This window comes from Lutjanus erythropterus, chromosome 16 (assembly GCF_056507025.1).
Source record: "Lutjanus erythropterus isolate fLutEry1 chromosome 16, fLutEry1.hap2, whole genome shotgun sequence".
NCBI classification, from domain to species: Eukaryota; Metazoa; Chordata; class Actinopteri; order Lutjaniformes; family Lutjanidae; genus Lutjanus; species Lutjanus erythropterus.
The window spans coordinates 16,994,837-17,017,500 of record NC_139332.1 but is presented as its reverse complement, the minus strand read 5'-3'; the positions used below and the strand labels follow the sequence as shown (position 1 = coordinate 17,017,500).

The following is a 22,664-nucleotide window of genomic DNA, read 5'->3' as shown; positions in this document are numbered from 1 at the left end:
ATGAGCATACATGCATACATACATACATACATATGACCATGCATACATATATATATATATATGACCATACATACATACATACATATATATGACCATACATACATACATACATACATACATACATACATACATACATATATGTATAAATTCTTTTTGAGACATAAAACACATTTCCCTCACTGGCATCATCATGTGTACCATAGAGGGATATGACCATACATACATACATACATACGTACATACATACATACATATGACCATACATGCATACATACATACATACATGTGACCATGCATACATACATACATATGAGCATACATACATACATACATACATATGAGCATACATACATACATATGACCATACATACATATGACCATGCATACATACATATGACCATACATACATACATACATACTTATGACCATACATACATACATATGAGCATACATACATACATACATACATATGACCATACATACATTTGACCATGCATACATTCATATGACCATACATACATACATACATACATACATACATACATACATACATACATACATATGACCATACATACATATGACCATGCATACATTCATATAACCATACATACATACACACATACATATATACATACATACATACATGTGACCATACATACATACATACATACGTACATACATACATATGAGCATACATACATATGAGCATATATACATACATACATACATATGACCATACATACATACATACATACATACATACATACATACATACATATGACCATACATACATACCTACATACATACATATGACCATACATACATACATACATACATATATATGACCATACATACATACATACATACATACATACATATTTAAATTCTTTTCATAATTCTTTTTAATTTAAAATTTAAAATGAATTGTGACTTCTTGATGTTATTGAATATTTTTGCATATGTTTATGAAATAAACAATGTTCAAATTGGAAAAGGAACGTTCTTTTTCACTTATGCACCATTATAGTACAATGTTGCCTACAGGCAACGAACCCCAAAAACTTCCAAAAATAAAAATAAAAATAAAATTTCTTCAGATTATGTTTATTTAGTCTATTTTGAGACATAAAAACACTCCAAACATTTTTTCCCTAACTGGCATCATAATGTGTACCATAGAGGGTTAAATAATAAATCTGATGTGTACAGCGTTTTTTGTTCATAAAGTAGTTTTCCCTTTGATCTGAAAGTGCTTGTTTTCCTTCTTAAATAAAATATAGAGTAGCCACGACCAAAGCATGTGCAAAAAATTGGCATGAATGTTTGCTACTGACTGTTATTGTTTTGCAGTTCAGGTGTACATAAATAATTCAGTTATTAACTTATTAATTATGCCAAATGTAGTGCCTTTGAGGGCTTCTGGACAATATTTGTCATTGTTTTTGGTTGATGTATTTTATTTTCTAAGGTACATTTGAATTACGCCTTAAACACTTGAAAAAATATCTCTTTAAGGTACATTTTGAACAAAAAAAAAGTGATTAATTTGCAATTAATCACAAATCAATTGACAGCACTAGTTATTATATTTTTTTTTCATTCACTTATAACTTTAAAAATTAACTTTTCAATTATTTTTCATTTTTATTTTGGTTAAGTAAACTGTTTTTCCACACCTAGTTTTACGTTCAGTCAACTACAATAACCTTGGTCAGGGACAGCAATTTTATAAAATAATTAATCCTGCAGTGTCATAGTAGATATCGTCACAGTATGGTATCTTTTTTTTTTTTTACATACTGAAGGAAGTGTGCATGTACTCATGGTCAGTCTAGGAGGCCGCCATGATGTTTACATGCTGCACTGTTACCAGCAGAAGTCTCTTGTCCATGAGTAGATGCACGCTCCTGTCTGCACAGTGATATGGTTAGCAGCTGTAGTTGCGTAAAAACAAAGTAATTCCTACATGAAACTGCTCACAACAAGGTCCATGAATTATCTTTAGTAAACTATGTCACAATTTCTGGAAAGAAACATTGCTTGTGAGTTTTTCAAACAGATTTTTCTGTTGCTCTGAGCACCACATGCTGAGTTCCATTCAGGTTACACCAAATCAGTCCAGATCAAAGATGGATAGAAAGCACTACAGGTAAGAGGAAGAATATGTATTTTTAATTTTGGGGTGAACTGTCCCTTTAAAACTGCTTCATGAGACTTGTCACATTTATCATCTCTGTTGCAGGTGTGTGCGCTAGTTCGCTGTGCAGGGTCGGATATCACTTCCTGCGGACAGGAAGTGGAGGAGGCTGAGTCTAAGATGGACTTCCTGTTGGAGGGCAGGTTTGGGACCAAATATGTGTACCCATCAATTTTGGCCAGCAAGCTGGTCCTGGAGCAGCCTGAGCATCTGGAAACAGCTGCAGACGGCAGGGTGAGGATGCAACACTCAAACATGACTGGTGGGCTGGTAACTGCTTGTCTGTACGGACGAATGTACCACCTCGACAACGAATGAATTTTTTCAGAACAGATATTTGTGTCAGGAGAAAAGTATCACATACATAAAAGAAAACCTGATGTTAAAAAAACACAAATGTTCTGACCAAGACTGATTATGACAAACCCCCTTTTCAATCTGTGCTCCAGTAACAGCTGAGCAAGCTGTTAGCCAAACTTCAGCCACCTGAAGTAGGACAAGTCACTTCGGCTGTTACACATTTGTCTTCTGTCATATACACACTGCAATAAATGGAAAACAAATATCTTTATTCATTCATTATTTACTCTTTACAAACATTGCACCAAGTAGCGTTCATCCTCTGCCTGAAAGTTCCTTGTTCCTAAAAAGGCAATATTTATTAATTTCTCTCTCCCACACACACACACTATCTTTTTTATTTATACACACACACACACACACACACACACACACACACACACACACACACACACAGTGTCAGCCACTTTCCCCCTGTTTCCAGTACAGTACACAGACATTGAGTAGTTACAGCATAGCAAGTTAAAAGTTCCTTGGCCCACCATCAATCAGCTGACTGTTCCTGGACCAGTCATCATACAGTAAAACAGGTCTTACATCCACCTGCTGTCAGAATCAGCTCCCATGGATTCAGCTTCCACTCGGAATAAATTCATAGGATTCAACAATGACTTCCTCTTCTGGGAATTGAAAAGTGGTTCAAGAACAATGATGCAGCAATCAGCGTCTCCCATGACAGCTCGAAGAAGAGCTCTGAAATAAAACTCAAACGTACAGTAGGGAAAACAGTAATCAGCATCCTGGTCCCATAAGATTGTCCCTCTGTTTTTTTTTTTCTTTAGACAATCGTGCTAAAAACAAAAAAGCAGTCCACTGAGCTTTACTCCAGTAAATGCTCTTCTAGTAATAGTTGAAGGAAAAACTGCGAAAAAGGCTTAAAACCAGCCCAGAAAGGATCGGCAAGAGCATGAGCTTAATTTAAAAAGAAAAACTTTAAATTTAAAAAGACACCGGCCATGTTACTGACCATACAGTGATACTGTCTGAGAGAAAAGTAGTGTGTATTCACCTTATTCTAGATTTTACTACATTATTTTACACCTCATTGGTGTGCACCTTAAGGAAACAAACATCTGCTTTACAACAAGGGTTATTTTTAGATTTGAAGAGGCTTACCTAAAAATAATCTGCACACTGGCTCTATTTTCTGCCTCTTCTGTCTTTTACTTCCTTGTGAGTGATCTATTAAGGCTCCTGAGTGGCTGGCAAGGCTGCCAGTATTGTGGCGCTCTGTCCAATAGCAGGTGTGTCCTCAGTACGTCTCTGAATCCGAGTCATTCAGTTCATCATCTGCAGAGACGGCGGACAGCGGGCGCTCTGGCCTGCAGTAGGAGGCGTGGTCGGGCCTCAGAGGGGGTGGGGTGTCAAAGGCCACACCTTTGGAGATGTGGTTGTTGGTAGGGTGGTGGTTGATGACAGTCTGCGTAAGAGAAAGTGCAGGCAAAGCTGCGATGGTGACCATAGGGGAGGTGGGCATCATGGAGTTGAGGATGAGTGCCAGGCAGTCGGCCACATCACGGTTTGGAGCGCAGGACAGAGCTGGAGTGTAACCTGTGGATACAAGAAGAACCAGAGAGTTATAAAAAAAAATTAGTCACATTTCACTCTAGAAGTATATGTAAATTACTGACATAAATAAAGATGGACGATGCATCTACACTTTCTCCCCCTGCAAAAAAATGAAGCCAAAACTTCCCAGATGCAAGTGCTGCCATCTTGCACTGGTGATGTCATTTTGAACCTGTGCAGTAGTGATCAGGCTTGGAGCTGCAGTACTGAGTCCAGCCTATACGCTTGTCTGACTCAATTACAAGCAGAGCTCAGTTATTAATCGTGATGTGAAACCCTCCTTTAATAGAATAAAATAATTTAAACCAAACATGTCAGAAAAATCATCACTTGAACATATATCAGTGTGATAAGAGCTACCTAAAATGACAGAAACCTATAGACCCCTCTTATGTCAGTAAATATTATGATGTTTGTTTGTGAATGGAGCTTAGGTGGAAGAAAAACAATTCCTTAAACACATTAGCTAACACTAGATAGTACACTATGGTCTGTACTACAGCCAGAAAGGAGGGGTGTGGTCCAGATGTTTTGGCTTCATTTTTTAAGGAGCTTTTATGTTGTCTAAGTGAGGTGAGCACTTCAGCAGTAAGATGAAATCTGACCGTTCTCGTCCACTGCTAAAACACTGGCTCCTTTCCCCAGCAGCTCCTGGACCACCACTGTCAATCCCTTCCTGGCTGCTACATGCAGGGGCCTGCAGGAAGGTGGAGAGAGATGTACTGTTAAAATAAGTCCAGTCTGAACTTGTTATCATATTATTCTGTTGCACAGCTGAGTGTCTGCCCACGTACGTCTGGAGAGCAGCATTAGTGCAGTTGATGAGGTTCCTGTCGCTGATCTTCTCCAGAATCAACAAGGCACTCGTCTCGTGACCCTGAGAGGAAAATAAGTATAATTATCATAGATGTCTGGCACCATATGAAGATATAGTTTGTAAAATTATAACCATTGCTTGGAATCTCTCAAGTGGCCACCTTCGAGGCTGAAAAATGAAGCCAACACGAAGTGCCAAAAACTGTGATCAGAGTCTTGTACGGGTCCAGTTCTTCAAACCTGCACCTGCCCACACCAGCAAAACTGAGTGCCTTCAATTATCTCCAAGTCAAATCCAGACCCATTAAATAGGTCATATGACCTGACCACTGATTAAACACACATCCCCACTCACTCACTTGTGTTCCTGGATTATTATCTGTAAGTTGGTGCAGCACATGTGCTCCTGCAGCTGCTGATGTGTTTCCTCAGTGATGATGTCTAGCTTGCAGGAATCAAAAGCTAATACTTTTTGGCACCTTTTAGAAGCAGAAAAGCTGACTGACAACATTTTGTTCAGTCTCTAATCATACCAAATTTCTCAAAAACATCCAACTTTGTCCAAAATTTGGTACACTCCACTTGCTATTTTTTTTCTTTATAACATCAATTTTATCAGATAGCCTACAACTCTGTCCAATCACATAACAACTACCTAATGTTTGGCCAGGTGTGAGGCTAAAGGTTGTGTTGTAGACTTTCACAATAAAGAATCCTGGCAGCTGATTAGACTTGGTAGTATTAGTGGATTTAAGTGTTGAAAATACTGCACAGTAATTTTCATTTCTGATATCTCCATGGAAGAAAACATATTGTATTGTATGATATATTATTCTTTTCACCTGCTGCCCACCTGCAATTAGTTCATTTTTACTCATGCTTGTGAATTTATATAAATATATTTTTTTTACCCATTTGACAATTTTTTGTGGGTTACCAAGCAGGTACCAGACCCGGTGTATGACCGGTGAATGGCAACTTGAGGTTAGCTCAAAGTCAAGTCAATATCCATAAACCCCTACACATTAAAATTCCCAGCTTTAAAGCAGAACATGTTTCAAGCCTGATACAAAAACAGTTTTGGTCTCTAGAGCTAATTTACCTCTTCATGACAACTATAGGGGGAAATTTAAATTATGTTCAGGCTTGAGGTTATGATGCATAATTAAGGGCGTGCCCGCTTTGAGTGACAGGTGGGTGCCTTTACAGTGTGCCTGATGACATGTTTATATCTATAATTTACCATGATCAGTGAATAAAAGATCTTCTCCAGTCTCTGTGAATTGTTACCTTGCTGCACGCCAGATGTAATGCCGTGTTCCTGTGTGTATCCTGTAGTGTCAAGTCTGCTTTAGCACTGCTCACCAACACCTCTGCAACACATGAGATGATTACATGTCAGAAAGTTTAGAAATCAAAGGCCAACAGTGTGTCTATGTGTCAGTGCGTGTACTGACCCACAGTGTTGGTCTGTCCATTGAGAGATGCCATCATCAGCGGTGTCCTGCGAGAGGGTGAGTCAACTACGTTTGCCTGTGCCCCGTGGCTCAGCAGAAGAGAGACACACTCAACATGGTCGGAAAAAGCTGCAGCGTGAAGGGGGGTCCTGCATCGACAAAAACACAGTTAATGAAAATGAAATTTTTATGATTATCATAAAAACATGACGTGATTTGTGTCTGTTTCCACCTCTCACCTGCCCTTGGAGTCACTGGTGTTGACGATACTAGTGCCCAGGGAGTCAATTAACATCTCAGCCACTCCTTCGTTATCGTTCATACTGAAACACACAACACACGTGGTCACCCTCAGTGTCTATTAACAGAGAAACGGTCATTGGTACAAATGGACACGTTGTCTTACACAGCACAGTGCAGTGGACTGAAAGAGTTGCCCTTAATCTTTTTGAACATCTCCTGGTCCAACAACACCTCCACACAAGCATCATATCCTGGGAAAACAGAGGACAGAAAAACAAAGGGAGGAGCAGATGTAAATATTACTTTGCTGTGACTTCATCCAGAACAGACGTGTTTGTTGAGTGTGTCATGCTGTGTTCCAGTACCGTTGTAGCAGGCCCAGTGCAGTGGTGTGTAGCCCTGGTTGTCAATGAGGTGAGTGTTAGTGTGTGAGGTGGTGGTGGTGGCCTGCAGCAGGGCGCCCAGAGCGCCCACGCGGCCGCAAGCGGATGCCAAGTGAAGAGGGGAGCGTCCCCGGATGTCTCTGACACACACACTGGCCCCCCGCTGGAGGAGGGCCTCCACACACTCCTCCTGGCCCGTCACCGCCTGCGTGAAAGATTACAAAGCAGAAAACATTATAAATGAAAAAAATATATATTATAGTGAAATATGAGGGTTACACTTTAGAATAATCATCATTATTAAATTGTAAACTGATAGTTAATTAAACTTTGCTTAACATTTATTTTACAGTTAACAAAAATTAAAATAATGTTTACATATGCTTTAAAAACCATTCGTTAAGCTGATGTAAAGTTTTATAAACATAAGCTGCAAATTTACATTAACCATCCAGATAATGTTTATAGACAACACGTTATCACCCACAACTCATCAGACTCAGCAGCTTGGTCAGTGGCCCTACACTACAGACTGCTGCACATGCACAGCTCCTCTGTCAGGTTAGCAAAGATAAATATGCACCGTTCAGGTTGACCTTCAAAATAAGGCACAAAAGCTATTTACATAAACAAAATGTAAATGTAACGTAAATATAACAATGTAATTTTATAGGGTTTATAATCATCAGTTGAAACAGTGAAGTAATTACTACGAACTGCAATTAACTATTAATAGTTGTTATTATTATTATTATCATTATTATTATTATTATTATTATTATTATTATTATTATTATTGTACCTTTTTTTAAATTTTGAATCAATATTAGATACATTAAGTTGTAATCTTAGTGTGTCTGTGTGAAAAGTCTCACTCCACGGTGTAGTGCTGTCCTCCCCCAGCGGTCCTGATTCTCCACGCTGGCTCCTTGACTGAGTAGAGAGTACACACACTCTGTGTGTCCATTCAGCACTGCCAACATCAGAGGAGTCCTTTACACAGTGTGGAAATATGAAATAAAAGTTATTCTATTTATTTCTTGTAAAACTTGAGTGATCTCAAACAAAGAGTAGTATCATGTGTGAAAGCCTCCAGTCTAAGCTACAAACACACACACACACGCACACACACTCACTGTCCATTGGCATCTTGTGCGTCCACATTGATGTGTTGGTTGTTGTTGCTCATGAGCAGGCGCAGGCACTCTGGATGTCCGTTCATAGCTACAGCAGACAGACATAATCACACATAATTATTTTTCTAAAGCATCAACATCCATCTTAAAAGCCAAAAATTAAGTAAATCTCATTCATGTGATGGGAACAGATTTCTGTGCAACTGCCTGCATGAATACCTGCAGCATGTATGGCTGTCTTCTTGTGTGTGTAGTCACGTGTCATGGGTGAGGAGCCGTGGTGGAGCAGCAGGGAGACACACTCCTGATGACCCCTGGAGCAGGCAAGGCTGAGCGGAGTCCGGCCCTCTGGGCTGCACACGTCCACGTCCAGCAAGGACGACAAGAGAACCTCCAAAGCTCCACAGTGTCCGTGGTAAGCCTGAATCAACGCAAGATACACACAAAGTTCAAATTTGTCTAATGGTAGAGACAGTAAAGCCCTGAGTGCCAGTGAGACAAACACACACTGACAAATCCCTGAACTTACCGCCAGGTGGAGTGGACTGACAGGGGCCTGGCTCTCTGAGTCACTCAGGATGTCCGTTCCCGATGTCTCCATTAACTGAAATAGAGAGATAGTTCACATACATGTCCTCTTGTGATCCAGGTTTGCACACATGGCAAGTTGCTGCTTCAGACTTGCTGCATAGACGTTAAAGGGAAATTTCGTTATTTTTCAACCTGGACCATTGTTTCCTGTTTTCTTCTGCTTAAGTGAGGAATGGGAACAACAATTTTTGAAACTGGTCCAAAATTGAGGTGGAGTGCTGCAGCCCGCAGAGGAGAAACTGATCTGTAAAGCAATCCTTCCAGGAAACTGCACATCATCCACTGACAGTCTCACACTGTTATTATAAGTAGAGCCCGAGCTGATACTGGATATTTGGGGCTGATGCCGATACTGGTTTTAGGGAATAAAAGAAGGGAAGAAGAAAAAAAATCAGCTATTGATATACTGGTGAATATTCTTATAAAATCCAAAATTATATCAGGGCACAGAACCAGTGAATCTTCAAAATTTATTTTAATTTATGTGTTTATTTGAATCAACAAAACAATGAAATATACATAAAACTTTGCCCATAAAACTACAAAATAAAAACAATTTGAATAAATTATGTTGTGTAAAAAAATATAAAAGGGATCCCTACAGACAGAGACCTTAAAAAAAGTAAAATCTTTTTTGTTTTACCTGAAACAGATGCTAAATCACTCTTTTCAAAGCAACCAGACTCCATTGAGAAGAAGAGTAATTTTTAGTTTAGAAGAGCACATGAGGCATCGTGGTGAAGTGCTGATCACTGGAAGTACACTTGAACATAGGAGACAAGTGTTGTTTATTTAGATTATGGTTGATCTTGATGGATGCCTTAAGGCATCACAATAAAAAAGAAATGCAAATGGAGCCAGAGTATGTGAGGCTTATTTCTTCCATTCACAAAAGATTTTTATCTCTCTGGTCTACCACCATCTTGATCAGTTAGTGTATGACGTTTGGTGTTTCAAACAGTTAAAAAATTATTACTTTCTGAGAAAACAAAAAGGATCATACTCTTGGAAGAAAAGATCTCTATGTAGCGTTCCTGAGCCTGTCAGTGGCAAAAACAAGCACTTTTATTGGATTTACTTTGACAATGCACAGTTGCCCTGAGGGATCACGCCGCAGTTTTGCTTCTGCCAGCTGCGGCCCTCTCACTCAATATTGGACCAATCTCAAAAACTGTTGTCCACATTACTCACTTAGACATAAAACATTACAAAATAGGTTACAGGTTGAAAAATTATCCTTTAAGCCGTGGTCACACAGCTAAAAGACAGTAAGTACCTAGTTTTAGGTTAAAAAAAAGTTAGTTTTACTAAATGCATACCACGTTGAAGTGACAGTTATTATCTAACCAATAACAAGACAGAGGAAGTTTCTCAGTATATTCATCTGCCCACCAGATGATCTCACCACCATGTTCCCCATCTGCCCAACAGAGGGCACTACATACAAAAAATCAGTGTGAGGACTCATTGTGTTAGGGGATGATGCAAATATCTTTCTTACCACATCAAGAGGTGTCTCACTTGCCATCTGAAAAAAACAGACAAAGACTGTTTATGATACCATGACAAGTGAGCTTGTGTACTGTACTGTTCTCTACAGTTCTACAACCTTTATCCACATGGAAGAGATCACATTTGCATGAATTTGCATGATTTTTTGACCCTCTCTTAAGCATTGAACCATATTTCTATTCAGTTCAGCAGCTGAACGCACCAATTCTAGGCAGAGTGTGCGTCCGTAGGCTGATGCATAGTGCACTGCACTGTAACCCTGTTTGTCTCTCACTCCTGGATCAGCATCATTCCTCAACAGGTACTCCACACACCTGATAAAGAAAAAAAAGAAAGAGATTTCTTCAGGGTACTTTTAACCTTTCCCAAGTCAAATTCAAGCGCTTTTCCAAGACCTTACAGCTGTGGAAAATGAAACATTTATGCATGCTTTATACTAATGCTCAAAATTATGACATCAAGTCAGAAGTTACTGTGCTATAAACCACCAAAATTAGCCTAGCTTCTGTGACTAAATTCTACAGAAAGGTGACAAATTTAAGGAAAACACAACAAAGTTTCATGTTTCAAAATGTGTCACCGTCTGTTAGTAGACTTGCCATCCACATTACTTAATTTTCAATAAAATCCTTTTCATTATTTTTTTTTTGTTTTCAAGCCAATGCTCATAGAAACAGGAATCTCCTGGCATATTTTTGTGTGTTAGCCTTCCACTCACTGTGGGCACACATAAAAAAATGACACATCAAACTAAGTGTAGCCACATGTGCAGAGTGCCAAGCAAAACTTGAGCAGAGTCATCTTCATTTCGTGTGTAAGATAAACACAGTAAGCCTCTCTCTGAGCTTTTATTTCTTTGTTTAAAAAGAAAAATGTTCAATCAACATACAGATACAGATACATACAGATTTATTATGAATGTAATGCAATTACTATTTGAAGTAGTTTCAATAACTTTATCCTAAATCCAAACATTTTTTAAAAGTTTGAAAACACTGCATTAAAATAAAAAAAAAAATAATGGATTTAAGTAAGGCAGGCAGTCACTCACAGTGAGTGTTTTTGGAACAGTGTGGGTTTTTTGTAGGACAATGGGCTTAATTTCAACTGGTTTAACATACAGTCTATGGCTCCAAATTGATATTTGGACTGCTGTACTCATTTTGGGACACAATTGTTATGTATTGGTCCTTTAAATACAGACTAGAACTTACTTTCCATCAGTGTCTGCTGCAGCAGCGTAGTGCAGGGGGCTGCAGCCTCTCTGGTCCAGCTCATTGATGCTTGCCCCAGAGCCCACCAAGGCAAACACACACTGGTAGTTACAGTTGGCTGATGCATAGTGTAGTGGAGTCCTGGGGTGGTCAGAGAGTCAATATCAACTACTATTTATGCCAGTGAGGACTTCATACTCTCCTTCTACTCCCCAGAATATGGTTAAAAGTCTAGTTCTGTCTTCAGACCTTATTTTATTTAAATTCCCAGCATTCCTAGAATTAAATTACACACTTGGCTCACCTTCCGAAGTTGTCTTTCCTGTTGAAGTCTGCTCCTATGTTTAACAGCAGGTTCAGACACTCCAGGTTCCTGCTTGGAGAGAGAGTGGTGTTTTGTTGACACACCAATCTATTGTAATCAAGTGCACATGAGTCTTCTCTTTGTTGTACAACAAAACCCAGCCAAATACATTCAATAAAAAATGTCTACTAAATAGAATGAAACATTAAAACAAAAGGGTGAATGCTGTTAGATAAGGAGCAAAGAAAGACATAAAAAAAAGCTACAAAAATAAACAATGAGGCTGCAGGAACTCACCCTCCAGCTGCAGCAGCATGTAGACAGGTCCTTCCAAAGTCATCAGGGGTGTCTATGTCAAACCCTGCACAAATATGCAATCAGCATCAATTAGGATGTCAACTAGGTGATTCTAGTGGCAAGAATTGAGTCAGCATGAATGTACCTGAGGACAGCAGCTTCCTGCAGCAATCTGAGAAGCCACTCAGAGCTGCCAGGTGTAGAGGGAACATCCCATGAATGCCTCTCCTGAAAAGATCGAAGGCAGAGAAGGCAAGTCATCACAGGATAGGGAGGGTAAGGTATGACAGCATGGGTGCATTTTTGATAACAGAAACAAAACAAAAAGACTGAAAGAATGTTTTATCCTGAGTTTATTCACTTTCAAATTGCTTTTTTATTACTAAAGCAAGGATTATCTTCAGAGAGAAGATAAGACAGATGGTTAAATGTCAATTGTTACTGACTTGGCGGTGTTGGCTCCGTGTTTGATGAGTGCTGTGATGATGAGCTCATGGCCACAACGGGCAGCGATGTGAAGGGCAGTGTTTCTGCTCTTGTCCTCACAATCAATCTCAGCTCCTACGCACACACACATCAATACAGGATTTAGAGTATATATGCATTTCCATTAAGGGGAGACACAAGTGAAAGGGGTAAAAATTTGAATTAATCGATATCGCAATGAAACTCTCCTAAGTGACTGCTTACATTAAGACAAGTATTTTTTCTATGTAATGATATGTTATTTAATAATTACATGTATACTAATTTGCATACATTTCCAACTTAAAGCCAGGTTCCTTGTCATTTTGTTAACACATTTAGAGTCAAAGGTTTTACAGGTGGAAACAGCCATTTTAAAAAAAATCAACTTGCGCCATATTTTTTTAGGAATAAAATGTCAAATAAAAACCTCTGTAAAAACATTCAGAATATAGTTAGGAATGATATTGAAGTAGAGACGTCTAGCTAAAAAAACAGCAACAACTTTTTGTCAGAACTGAGGACTCCTCCAGTCTCTGACTAGTCTGGGCAATTCCATCACAGAAAATAACTTAAATCTTTTTTAAGACTTGTCAAAACTAGTTTTAGATTTTTTAAATTTAGATTATTGGATTTCTAAATTTTTAAGGACCTGTGGAAACCCTGATTTTGAATCTTTTCTTACCACTAGTCTGTAAGAACACATTTTATGGAAGACAAATAGAATCTAAAAATTGATCAGTGCATGAATAAACAATGATATTTCTGTGGTGTCTTGTCTTAAAACACTCAGAAACAAAAATAATTCACATCATTTTGCAAATTGTGCCACATATAACGTATACCAAACTTACAATCACTACCAGGACATACAAACTAATGTGAATTCGGGCATGAAGCAGACAGTGCTCTGTGTGAGCTCTCACCATTTTGAATGAGGGCCTGCGAGCAGGAGAACCTTCCATGAGTAGCTGCCATGTGGAGGGGAGTCTTGCCGTCCTTACTCTGGACAGATGGAGGGACAGACAGTGGAGAGTGAAGAGGAGCAAAGATGACTGTTATGATTTTCTGTTTTTGGCTATATCAGTGTTGCAGAGTGTGCTGAGGTATACAAAGTACCATTGTGGGAAGCTGACTCAACAGTGAGTCTAATACTGTTGTGTTAGAAAGCTTTAAAATGAACAGAAGCTATCTTAGACCTCCTTGTGGACCACTCGCACACCCACACACATATTCCCTGAGCAGCTTGCAGCCTCAGGGATCCACCCCCCTCCCCCTCCATCTTCCATATGGCCGTGAATCTTGAGGCTGTGGGGACCTAATATCAGTTTCCATCACTGCTTCCAAAGTGTTAACAACACTGTCATTTCAGCTTTCTGCAGGATACTGTGCAGCTACATGTTGGTAAGAGCTGAGGAAACTCTGATGAAAGGTGGTGTATGTACACTCGCTCATTAAAATACTGCTTTTCAGCGTTTGTATCAAAGTGTATCTGTGTATGGACAGACCCGCATGTTGATGTGAGCTCCATGAGCCAGCAGCAGCTCCTGACACAGCGCCCCCTGACGTGAGGAGGAAGCGAAGTGGAGAGCAGAAAACCCCCTCTCGTTCACCTGAGGCAAGTTATCAAATAACACACAATTAAAAAAAAGTGATTAGTACACATTACACATTATCTTGTACAAAAGAGACGCACAGACACACCTGGTTGACGTTGGCCCCTGCCTCAATGAGCTCACTGACCACCACATCCTGTCCATTGTAGCAGGCCAAATGGAGCGGCGTGTTGCCATAGGCGTTCACCTCATTGACCTATGCAAGGAGAGAAGACCTCTATGTTTATGTATGAAATTTCAGGAGCACAGACTTGGACTTCTTTGCATTTTATTGACTGGAATATTTAAATTAATTTTTTCGAATTTAGCTAGGTCAAAGGGTCATGGCACATTATGTAAACATTAAGGACATTGGTAGCCCATGCATATGTGTGTGTCTGTACTGACGTGGACCCCCAGGCTCAGCAGGTAGTGCACTGTGCTGCTCATGCCACTAGAAGCAGCAGCATGGAGTGGGGTGTAGGCTTTCTTGTCCTTACAATCGACCTCTGCTCCACTCGCCACCAATAACTTCACCACCTCGAGGTGGCCTGCACAGAAGGGAGGGGAGGAAATGACATGAGTCCAAATGTGTTTAGGCTCTCTTACCTGTAGCCGATGTTTTTTGAACACACTAATTACCATAATATCCCTAGACTACCTTCTAAAAAATCACACAATTTTGAGAGTTAGGACAAACTTTATAAATTTTGTGAAATGCTGTCTATGACAAATTCTTAATTATCTGGGCTTTCTCATAAATACAGTAGATGTTATACATTAAGTTGTTTCTGTCTTTGTGGAGAAAACGTTGTGTCCATTTGTCCCAACGCGCTGAGTACCACTGATGAGCTGCCAATTCAAAACAACGCATTTTGCAAACGTGCCTCTTTGCATATAGAGTAGGGAGGTGAAACTGCTATGATAAATTCTTAATCATTCATGCTTCGTGGAAATTTTGCATTAAATGCAAAACATTCAGTTATTTCTTTCCTTGTAAAAAACAATGTGTTGCTTTAAAGAGCAGGCAGGAGAGATGATCTGTCATAAATGTCTTTCTTCATCATCTTTAATATGAAAACATGAGATTTGACTCATTGTGAGCTAATAGAGCAGGTCAGTGTGGTGCTGAACTAAACAAAAAAGGAACGATAGTGGGGAAGTGAAATCTAATCATCAGTGGTCACTCAAGACACATCTAAAGATGCATTGTAATGCCAGGTGTGAACTCACATACTTAGATCTGTCCAATTGTGACTGGATCACCCTGGACGCATGTTAATACCCAGGTCTGAAGATGCTCTATAACTCACCCATGTAGGCTCCCCAGTGGATGGCTCTCCTGTCCTTTTTGTCAAATGCATTAATGTTGGCTCCTCTTGACAGCAGCAGCTTTACCATCTGTCACACAAAAGCAAATTAACTGGATGCTGGCATGCATGTGGGAGTCTCTGTGTGCATGTAAAAGAGACCAACCTCTACATGTCCACTGAAGGCAGCGTGGTGCAGGGCAGTGCGTCCCGCCCGGTCAGACACGTTGACATTGCTGAGCAATGGGACCAAAGCCTCAGCACAGCGTACCGCCTTATTGCTAGCTGCAACATGGAGTGGCGTCTGCCAGTTCTTGTCCCGGGCGTTAACATCTGCACTGTGCTTCAGCAGCACTGCCACTGCATCCTGGGTGGAGAGTGAGAACGTGTCAGAGTGTGCAGACAGAGGGTCTATTTTCTAATATGCCTCAGTGTTCTAACAAAGTACACGCCAGTGTGTGCAGGTGGCTTTGTGTGGGCAGTTATAAAAGTATTTCCTATTCTTAGGGGGCTTCCATGCCGACTATAGCACTGAAAATGAGAAAAAAAACACAAGGGGCTGTGTTAGTGTGGGCATGTTGCCCAGGACCAAGCAGAATAGGTAAAGAGATTTTGAAGGGTTATCAAACACCAACATACTGCACAGTGCTTATTTCATTTTACCCCTTTTAAGACCAGATTGTACAAATCTATAAATGTCATCTTGGTGGCATTAACTTTCTCCATGTCATGCCAGTAAAGTAGTCACAAGATATTCTATCTGGTATGTGTGCTGTTGCACTAACCTGTTTTCTGTTTCACTGAAATTAAAGAAGTCTCCATTTTTGTTGGATTTTTGTTGCAGTCTTATTTAAAGAAGGAAAGCTCCCACAGAAAGATTGAATTTGTCTTATGAAACAAGGGCTTCTCCAAGGTCTGACACTGTTTAAACACGCCCCACTTATCTGAATAAGATTTTGCTAGTGCAAAATAATTTTTTGAGAATGGTTACCTTTGCTAAATATGTGACTGATCTGCTCCTCATTTCAGAAAATACAAACTTGCATCAAACCTGACTTGTGTGTTTATGTATAAATAAGATCACCTAACTCTTGACTTGCGTAACGCTTTCCAGTCACCACAGTACATATTAGCAGTAGTGTGTTTGTGTAATTTGTTACCTCACTACAAGAGGCGACAGCTCGATGAAGAGGAGTCAACCACTTGTTGTCTTTGGCATTAACTCTGGCTCCTGATGGAGAGAGAGTGAGAGATGTCAGATATATGTCAACAGTGGCCGGCACAGCAAAGGCACACATGGTGGAAACCTGTGAAAAATGCCTCATCATTGAAAAACACATTAAAGGAGCGAGAAGAGTAAAAAAAAGACAAACTGACAGTTTACAGGGCTTTTTACATGACTTATGGGAAGAGGGGGTTGTGAGCCAGCAGTGCCCGGAAGATATAAAACTACCATGATCCTCTTTGGCACTGCCTGGGGGTTAAAATAGCCCTGAAGCTGCACCTGTTGCTTGCTGTTCACATTATTGAGAAACAGTGATCACACAAACACACACACACACACACACACACACACACACACACACACACACACACACACACACACACACACACACACACACACACACACACTTACACCCTTCCACACTATGCTTGTGCAATGACAGAGTAGGCCCCATCTCCTGACGTGCTCAGCTGACCTCACAGACATAGAGTAGACCCTATCAGATGATTGATAAATCACCAGAAGATGGTGACAGTCACGGGTGGCAGATGCATGGAAACTACTGAGGGAACAGGGAGCAACATGTGAGGATGAGAGAGTTGAGGAACAGGCAGTGGCTTTGAAGTTTTAGGAAGGCATGGCAAGACGGAAAGAGGACAGGATAAACTGACAAAAAACAAATCAGTATGAAGGTCAACATGAACTTTTTTTTTGCACTCTTTTGGTATTACAACTGTAATCTTTATCTCAAATATTTCTTCAAACAAGTCAAAAAACAACATATTTGTTTCCAATTTAGCTTTATGTGGCTGAAATCTACAAAAAGTTTAGACAAATACATTACGTCAGTATTCCTTGAAAAAATGTAACGTGTAATGAAATGCAGTGTGTTGTATTAATGTGAATTAATAAAAAGAGACAAATTTAGGAGAGTTAATATGGACACACAGATGAAAAACAGGACCAGATGGATGCATACAGGGATGGCTACTGACAGTCAGCGTAGATGGATGAGTAAGCTTTCAAGTAGAATTGACACTAGAGGTGGACAGATAATAGGCCGAAATTAAAGTGAATGAATGGTTGAATAGATTGATAGACTGAAGCCAGCAAAGGGCTGTAGTGTTTACCTGAGAGGATGAGCAGTTCAATGATCTCAGCGTCCCCCAAATAGGCTGCAGCATGCAGAGGCGTCCGTTTCTCATTGTCCTGACAGGAGATCCCAAAATACAGAAAAACACAAACTTAAGCTTGGCTGTTGATTCTGTTTTTCACAAAAACACAGGCCTTGATCAGAGCTGTACAGTGCAAAATACATTTTGCAAATTCAGTGAGAAAAATCGCTCTGTACAATGAATGAAATGACCACGGTAGCACCTGCGATACAGATTTGAGCTGCTTGTTTGTGTGTTAGGTGAATTGAGGCATGTTTCCCACACATAGACTTTACTTGGGTGGGCCATCCAGGTATATTAATGGCTGCCTATTGAAGGTAAAAACAAATTGAGCAGAAGCACGAAATAACCTACTAGAAAAACATTATTCCCCAACATTTTTGAATCTGCTGCATTCAAACAACAAAAATATTTGAGATTCTAGTTTTTACTTTACAGATCAGTGTGATTTTTATATAAATAAGACTGTATAATGATAGAAATGTACTTGATTTTTTGTACTGCTCAGTGGTACTGTTCTGTGATTTTTACAGATGGTAACAGATATTTTATACTCATGCTACAATTTTGAAAACCAAATTTTCAACTTCTGTAGCATCAGTGCCACGCGCAAAAAAAGTTCATGTAAAACACTGTTGAGACACATGCTCACACAATAAAAACACACATCATGATTGGGTGGCACCTCACATTGCTACAGACCACAAGAAACATGAGACTCCAGCCACAAAGAGAATAATGTCTCATGTGCTCACTTGTATTCTTCACCTCGCTTCATCACTTCAACACACCCTGCTGCTGCACTCCCACCTTTCTGTTATTCAGTGCAGGAGAGAGCAATCAACAGAGTGGGGCTATAAACAAATGTCATGTGACTGCAATATGCCTAGGCCAGTGTTGCTGACTCCAGGAAGACTCAGTGTGATGACCCCAGCACTACAGGCCCACAGACACACAGGAGCACAGAGAGGAAAACAAAGACCCTGAAAGCAGAATGTGGTGTAAACTGATGAAATATATTAGGACAGAGTGTGAAAATGATGGGAGAAAAAAAAGAGAGATATCAGGTGAAGGTTATCAGGTGAACAGCTCATATGTCCTGCTCTGGTTGACAGCTATATAAGATGGAGAGGCTGCCAGAAGGCACTCTCAGTCAGTCAAGCGATCGATAGTAACCCAGATCAATTTTAGCCTGCTAGCTGATTGCTGCTCTCCTTGGTGTTTTTGTATATGTCACTGTGTGTGTGTGTGTGTGTGAAGCTACAGTGTCAGAGACTAATACACAGGGGTGCGATCAGAAGACAAACATATATACCGGTATTTGGAGAACACCTGGGTAAATAGCAAGAGGAGCGTGACTTACCTGAATGTTGACATCCTCTTTCTTGAATATGAGTGCGCGGACTTCATCTGGGTCCACGTTGAAAATGGCTCTTAACAGAGACGGCTACAAAGACGGGAAAAAAAAAGGATGAGGAAATGCTGATGTACAGCATTACTTACTCGATTTGCAAGGCAGTAATTTTCTATGCTGACAACTGTGTTATCAGTGAGAGTTATGAGAGTTACAAATGGGAGAGTGTCACTCACAGACACTATAATCCTGAGCTGGGAGAAAGCCATAGGTCATGAATGGCTGCATATCACAGATTTGTTTACGACAGGAGCAGCTGCATCATACATCACATAAACACACGCATACCTACATACAGCATTACATAGGTCTAAGTGTCTGAGAGTGTGAGGGGTTAAAGCTGTGACCACGTGGTGCAAGGTCAGCTGATAAGACTGTAAACAGCAATGTAAAAGATAAGTGGAGAGATTTGACTAGATAAAGCATTTCAACTATTTATTTGAACAAGTAAAACTACTTACAAAAAAGGTATGCATGTTCTTAAAGAGATGATAAATTTGCCCAGAAGGGAGAGGAGGAAGCTGCAAATTAAATACAAAAACACACCTCCATAACACTATTTGTCACTGGCATTTAACTGTGTATGTGAATGTAAATAGCTGGCATGAGCCTGAGAGCATCGGTGCCTGACACTGGGATCTGTACACAGCGAGTCCATTCAAATTAAAGGTTAAAGGAAGTAACGCTATTTTATGCACACAATTAAATTCTTCATAACTGGGCTCAAAATACAGTAGTCACGTGCTGTTTTTATATTTATGGTTAATTTATTGTCCTTATGACTTCAGTTTTATCTTGGATATCAAATAGAATCTTAAACTTTCATGTTAAAAACTGAAGTGAAACTAATTTATCTCCAACAGAACAACTCCACATTTTGTATTTTTGTCCTACATCATCTTACAGAACACAAGACATTTGTTATTTTTACATGGAAGCCTGCAAACTACATTATGTAAACACAGCTGATTTGTATTACATCATATTACTGGGAAATAAACTGTACAACCATGACTTGCCCAGTGGGGTTGCAAATTCTGTGCATTTTCCTTAACCGATAGTTGAACATGGTAATAATCTATAATTGATTAATCATTAATTATGAAGCACAAACAATTTAAACGAACAGAGTACTAAAACAACAATAAGGTTCTCACTTGAAACGGCTGCTTTTGTCTGCCTGTCCTTGTTCAACAAATGTCTCCGCTAAACAAAACGATGTCAAATAGGGCAGAATTACAGCCATTTATAGATTAAGACGGCAGACCAAGACAAACTGTGAGAAAACTTGCGAGCTTCAGAGAAACGGTACACAAACATGACTGTCAAGTCTTAATGGTGATTAATCAATTTATGATTAATCATTAATAGCCCTACTTGCTAGTTAGAGTGATCATGATTATGAGTCACAACTTTTCATTCAAGAATTTAGTGACAAAGTCATTTTATTCTATTCATAATAACACTATTTTCTATTTACTCCACTTTTTGGTCATTATTGCAAACTGTTTCTTTGTTTCAATATGTTTAGGTAATTAAGTAGTTCAAGGATTTTAACTAGGAAATAAGAGCCTAATGATAATACATAAATTCATGTGAGCCAGTGTGTTTCCTTACGCAACATTACTGAAAATGCATGGACAAAAATAAGAATATTTATAAGCAGATTTATTTTGGGGAGGTCTATTCAGGCTTCAAATTTCAAAGCCCTTCTAAATTACAATATATTGCTATTCCCTCATTTTCTCCACTGAGTCCACTGAAGTACTGTGGGTCATTGATAACATTTGGTCACATTAGAATTGTTGTCAAAAAGAGGTAAGTTCTTGGCAAACAATAGGATTTTTTTCTTAAAAAAAACAAAAAAAAGCTGCACACAATGCTGGCACAGAACAAGTCATTAAACACTGTCTGGTTTTGCTATGTAAATTTCAGGCAGGACAATAAAGGAATTAGGTCGTCAGTGAGTACTTTTGATACAATAATTGACAGGTATTGTATTGTTTGAAACATGTTACTGAAAACATATCAAAGTATTGATACTTGTGACAACGTTAGGTCACATGCACACCTTTTTCCTATGATACTATGACTGGCATCTGCTACTTACTCTTCCCTCTCTCATTTCGTCCCAACTAAAAATAAGTGAGGCTGTCAGGCAAGTCGGCGTCTGTCTCACACCTATTACAGTGATGACCACTGCAACTATGTCAGAGATCACAGAAGGCAGACACTGACTAAGAGCACAATCCCTGTCATCAGAGCTGACTTTATTCTTTCTCCGAGAATACTTGAAAGAGCAGTTTTCATAGGATGAAAAGCCTTACCACCATGTTTCAATCCCTGGTAGGCTTTACCTTTATACAGCCATCACTGGAGACTACAAAGGCCCTGCAAAGCCTTTGCTGATAATCTATACAAACCAGCAGTCATCTCATATGGCAAGCCTATATTGGTGATTATACTGGTGCTATATTTAGCACTGGACAGCAAGTGTTGGCAGTGCATTGTATTGTCATGCAATGTAGCACGCACTACAGCTCAGGTTTAAACTTCAGGCCAGGTATGAGAAGTGCACTGGTTGGTTAACGCCCCCAGTGAATGCTGTCATTCACATAAAAGCCTTGTTCAGATTCAGCACAGTCTAATTCAACCAATGAGGAACCAAACAGAGGGACCTATCTCACCTTGTCCTCCTGAGCAGCAGCCCTTCGAGAGGCATGATGGGATCTGCGGTCTGGGGATGATTTGGGCCGGGGAGGTGGGGGCGAAGAAGAGGGCTCATCCTCCTCCACCTCCTCCAGCACCACGATACACACACGGCTAGCCCGCTCTGACCGCATCAGGAACACAAACACTCACACACCAACACAATCACTCACACACACACATAAATACACTGTGTTCCCTCTTACATACGTGCGTAATTCAGGAGTACAAAGGTCAGCAATTAATCCCATAAAGCGAGTGATTTCCTCGTAAACAAACGCTGCACATCTTCATGTAAAATCCAATGGGAAATCCAGATCTGTCCTCTATCTGTCAGTGTTGGTTTGCTGCATGTCTCCTCTCCTCCTCCTCCTCTCTCCTCTCTCCTAACCCACACTCACACTCTTTGTGAGCAGCAGTATCGGAGACAGCAGGGAATTCCTCTGCGTAATGGTGGCGGTAAGCGGCATGCGGCAGAATGAGCTTGGGCTGCCTAGCAGCACACAGGAAGCTACATATCCTCACTGTCGTGCTGCAGCCAGGAACACACTCATACACACATCTGATGCAAGCACACACACACACAGAGACCCTGTGATTAGCATGGACTGGGGGCTGTAGCAGCCAATGTACTATGTGTGGGCATGCGTCGCTCGTTTCAGGCAGACTGCTGAAGCCAGCTCTTTCAAAGG

At 40.0% G+C, this 22,664-nt stretch overlaps 2 protein-coding genes across 2 annotated transcripts in view; one reads left to right on the top strand and one right to left on the bottom strand.

Moving 5' to 3' along the window:
- Nucleotides 1-2,762, top strand: part of btd (biotinidase) — a 16,888-nt gene extending 14,126 nt beyond the window's left edge. The window contains exon 6 of the mRNA XM_084738680.1: nt 2,243-2,762. Coding sequence (XP_084594806.1) covers nt 2,243-2,515 — 273 coding nt within the window. The 3' untranslated portion in view covers nt 2,516-2,762. The remainder of the gene's footprint in view (nt 1-2,242) is intronic.
- ankrd28a (ankyrin repeat domain 28a) lies at nt 2,746-22,664 on the bottom strand. Its single transcript, XM_084738682.1, has 29 exons — nt 21,951-22,664; nt 19,213-19,296; nt 17,805-17,883; nt 16,610-16,680; nt 15,616-15,816; nt 15,453-15,540; nt 14,548-14,690; nt 14,249-14,356; nt 14,053-14,157; nt 13,471-13,549; nt 12,526-12,640; nt 12,225-12,307; nt 12,080-12,143; nt 11,783-11,851; nt 11,479-11,619; nt 10,467-10,578; nt 10,254-10,280; nt 8,691-8,765; nt 8,381-8,582; nt 8,162-8,249; nt 7,901-8,018; nt 7,008-7,230; nt 6,806-6,893; nt 6,639-6,722; nt 6,400-6,548; nt 6,233-6,315; nt 4,921-5,003; nt 4,732-4,823; nt 2,746-4,108 (listed from the first exon to the last, which is right to left on the bottom strand). Exons 1-29 carry the CDS (start codon nt 22,104-22,106, stop codon nt 3,810-3,812), a joined length of 3,309 nt encoding a protein of 1,102 aa, XP_084594808.1. The 5' UTR covers nt 22,107-22,664; the 3' UTR covers nt 2,746-3,809.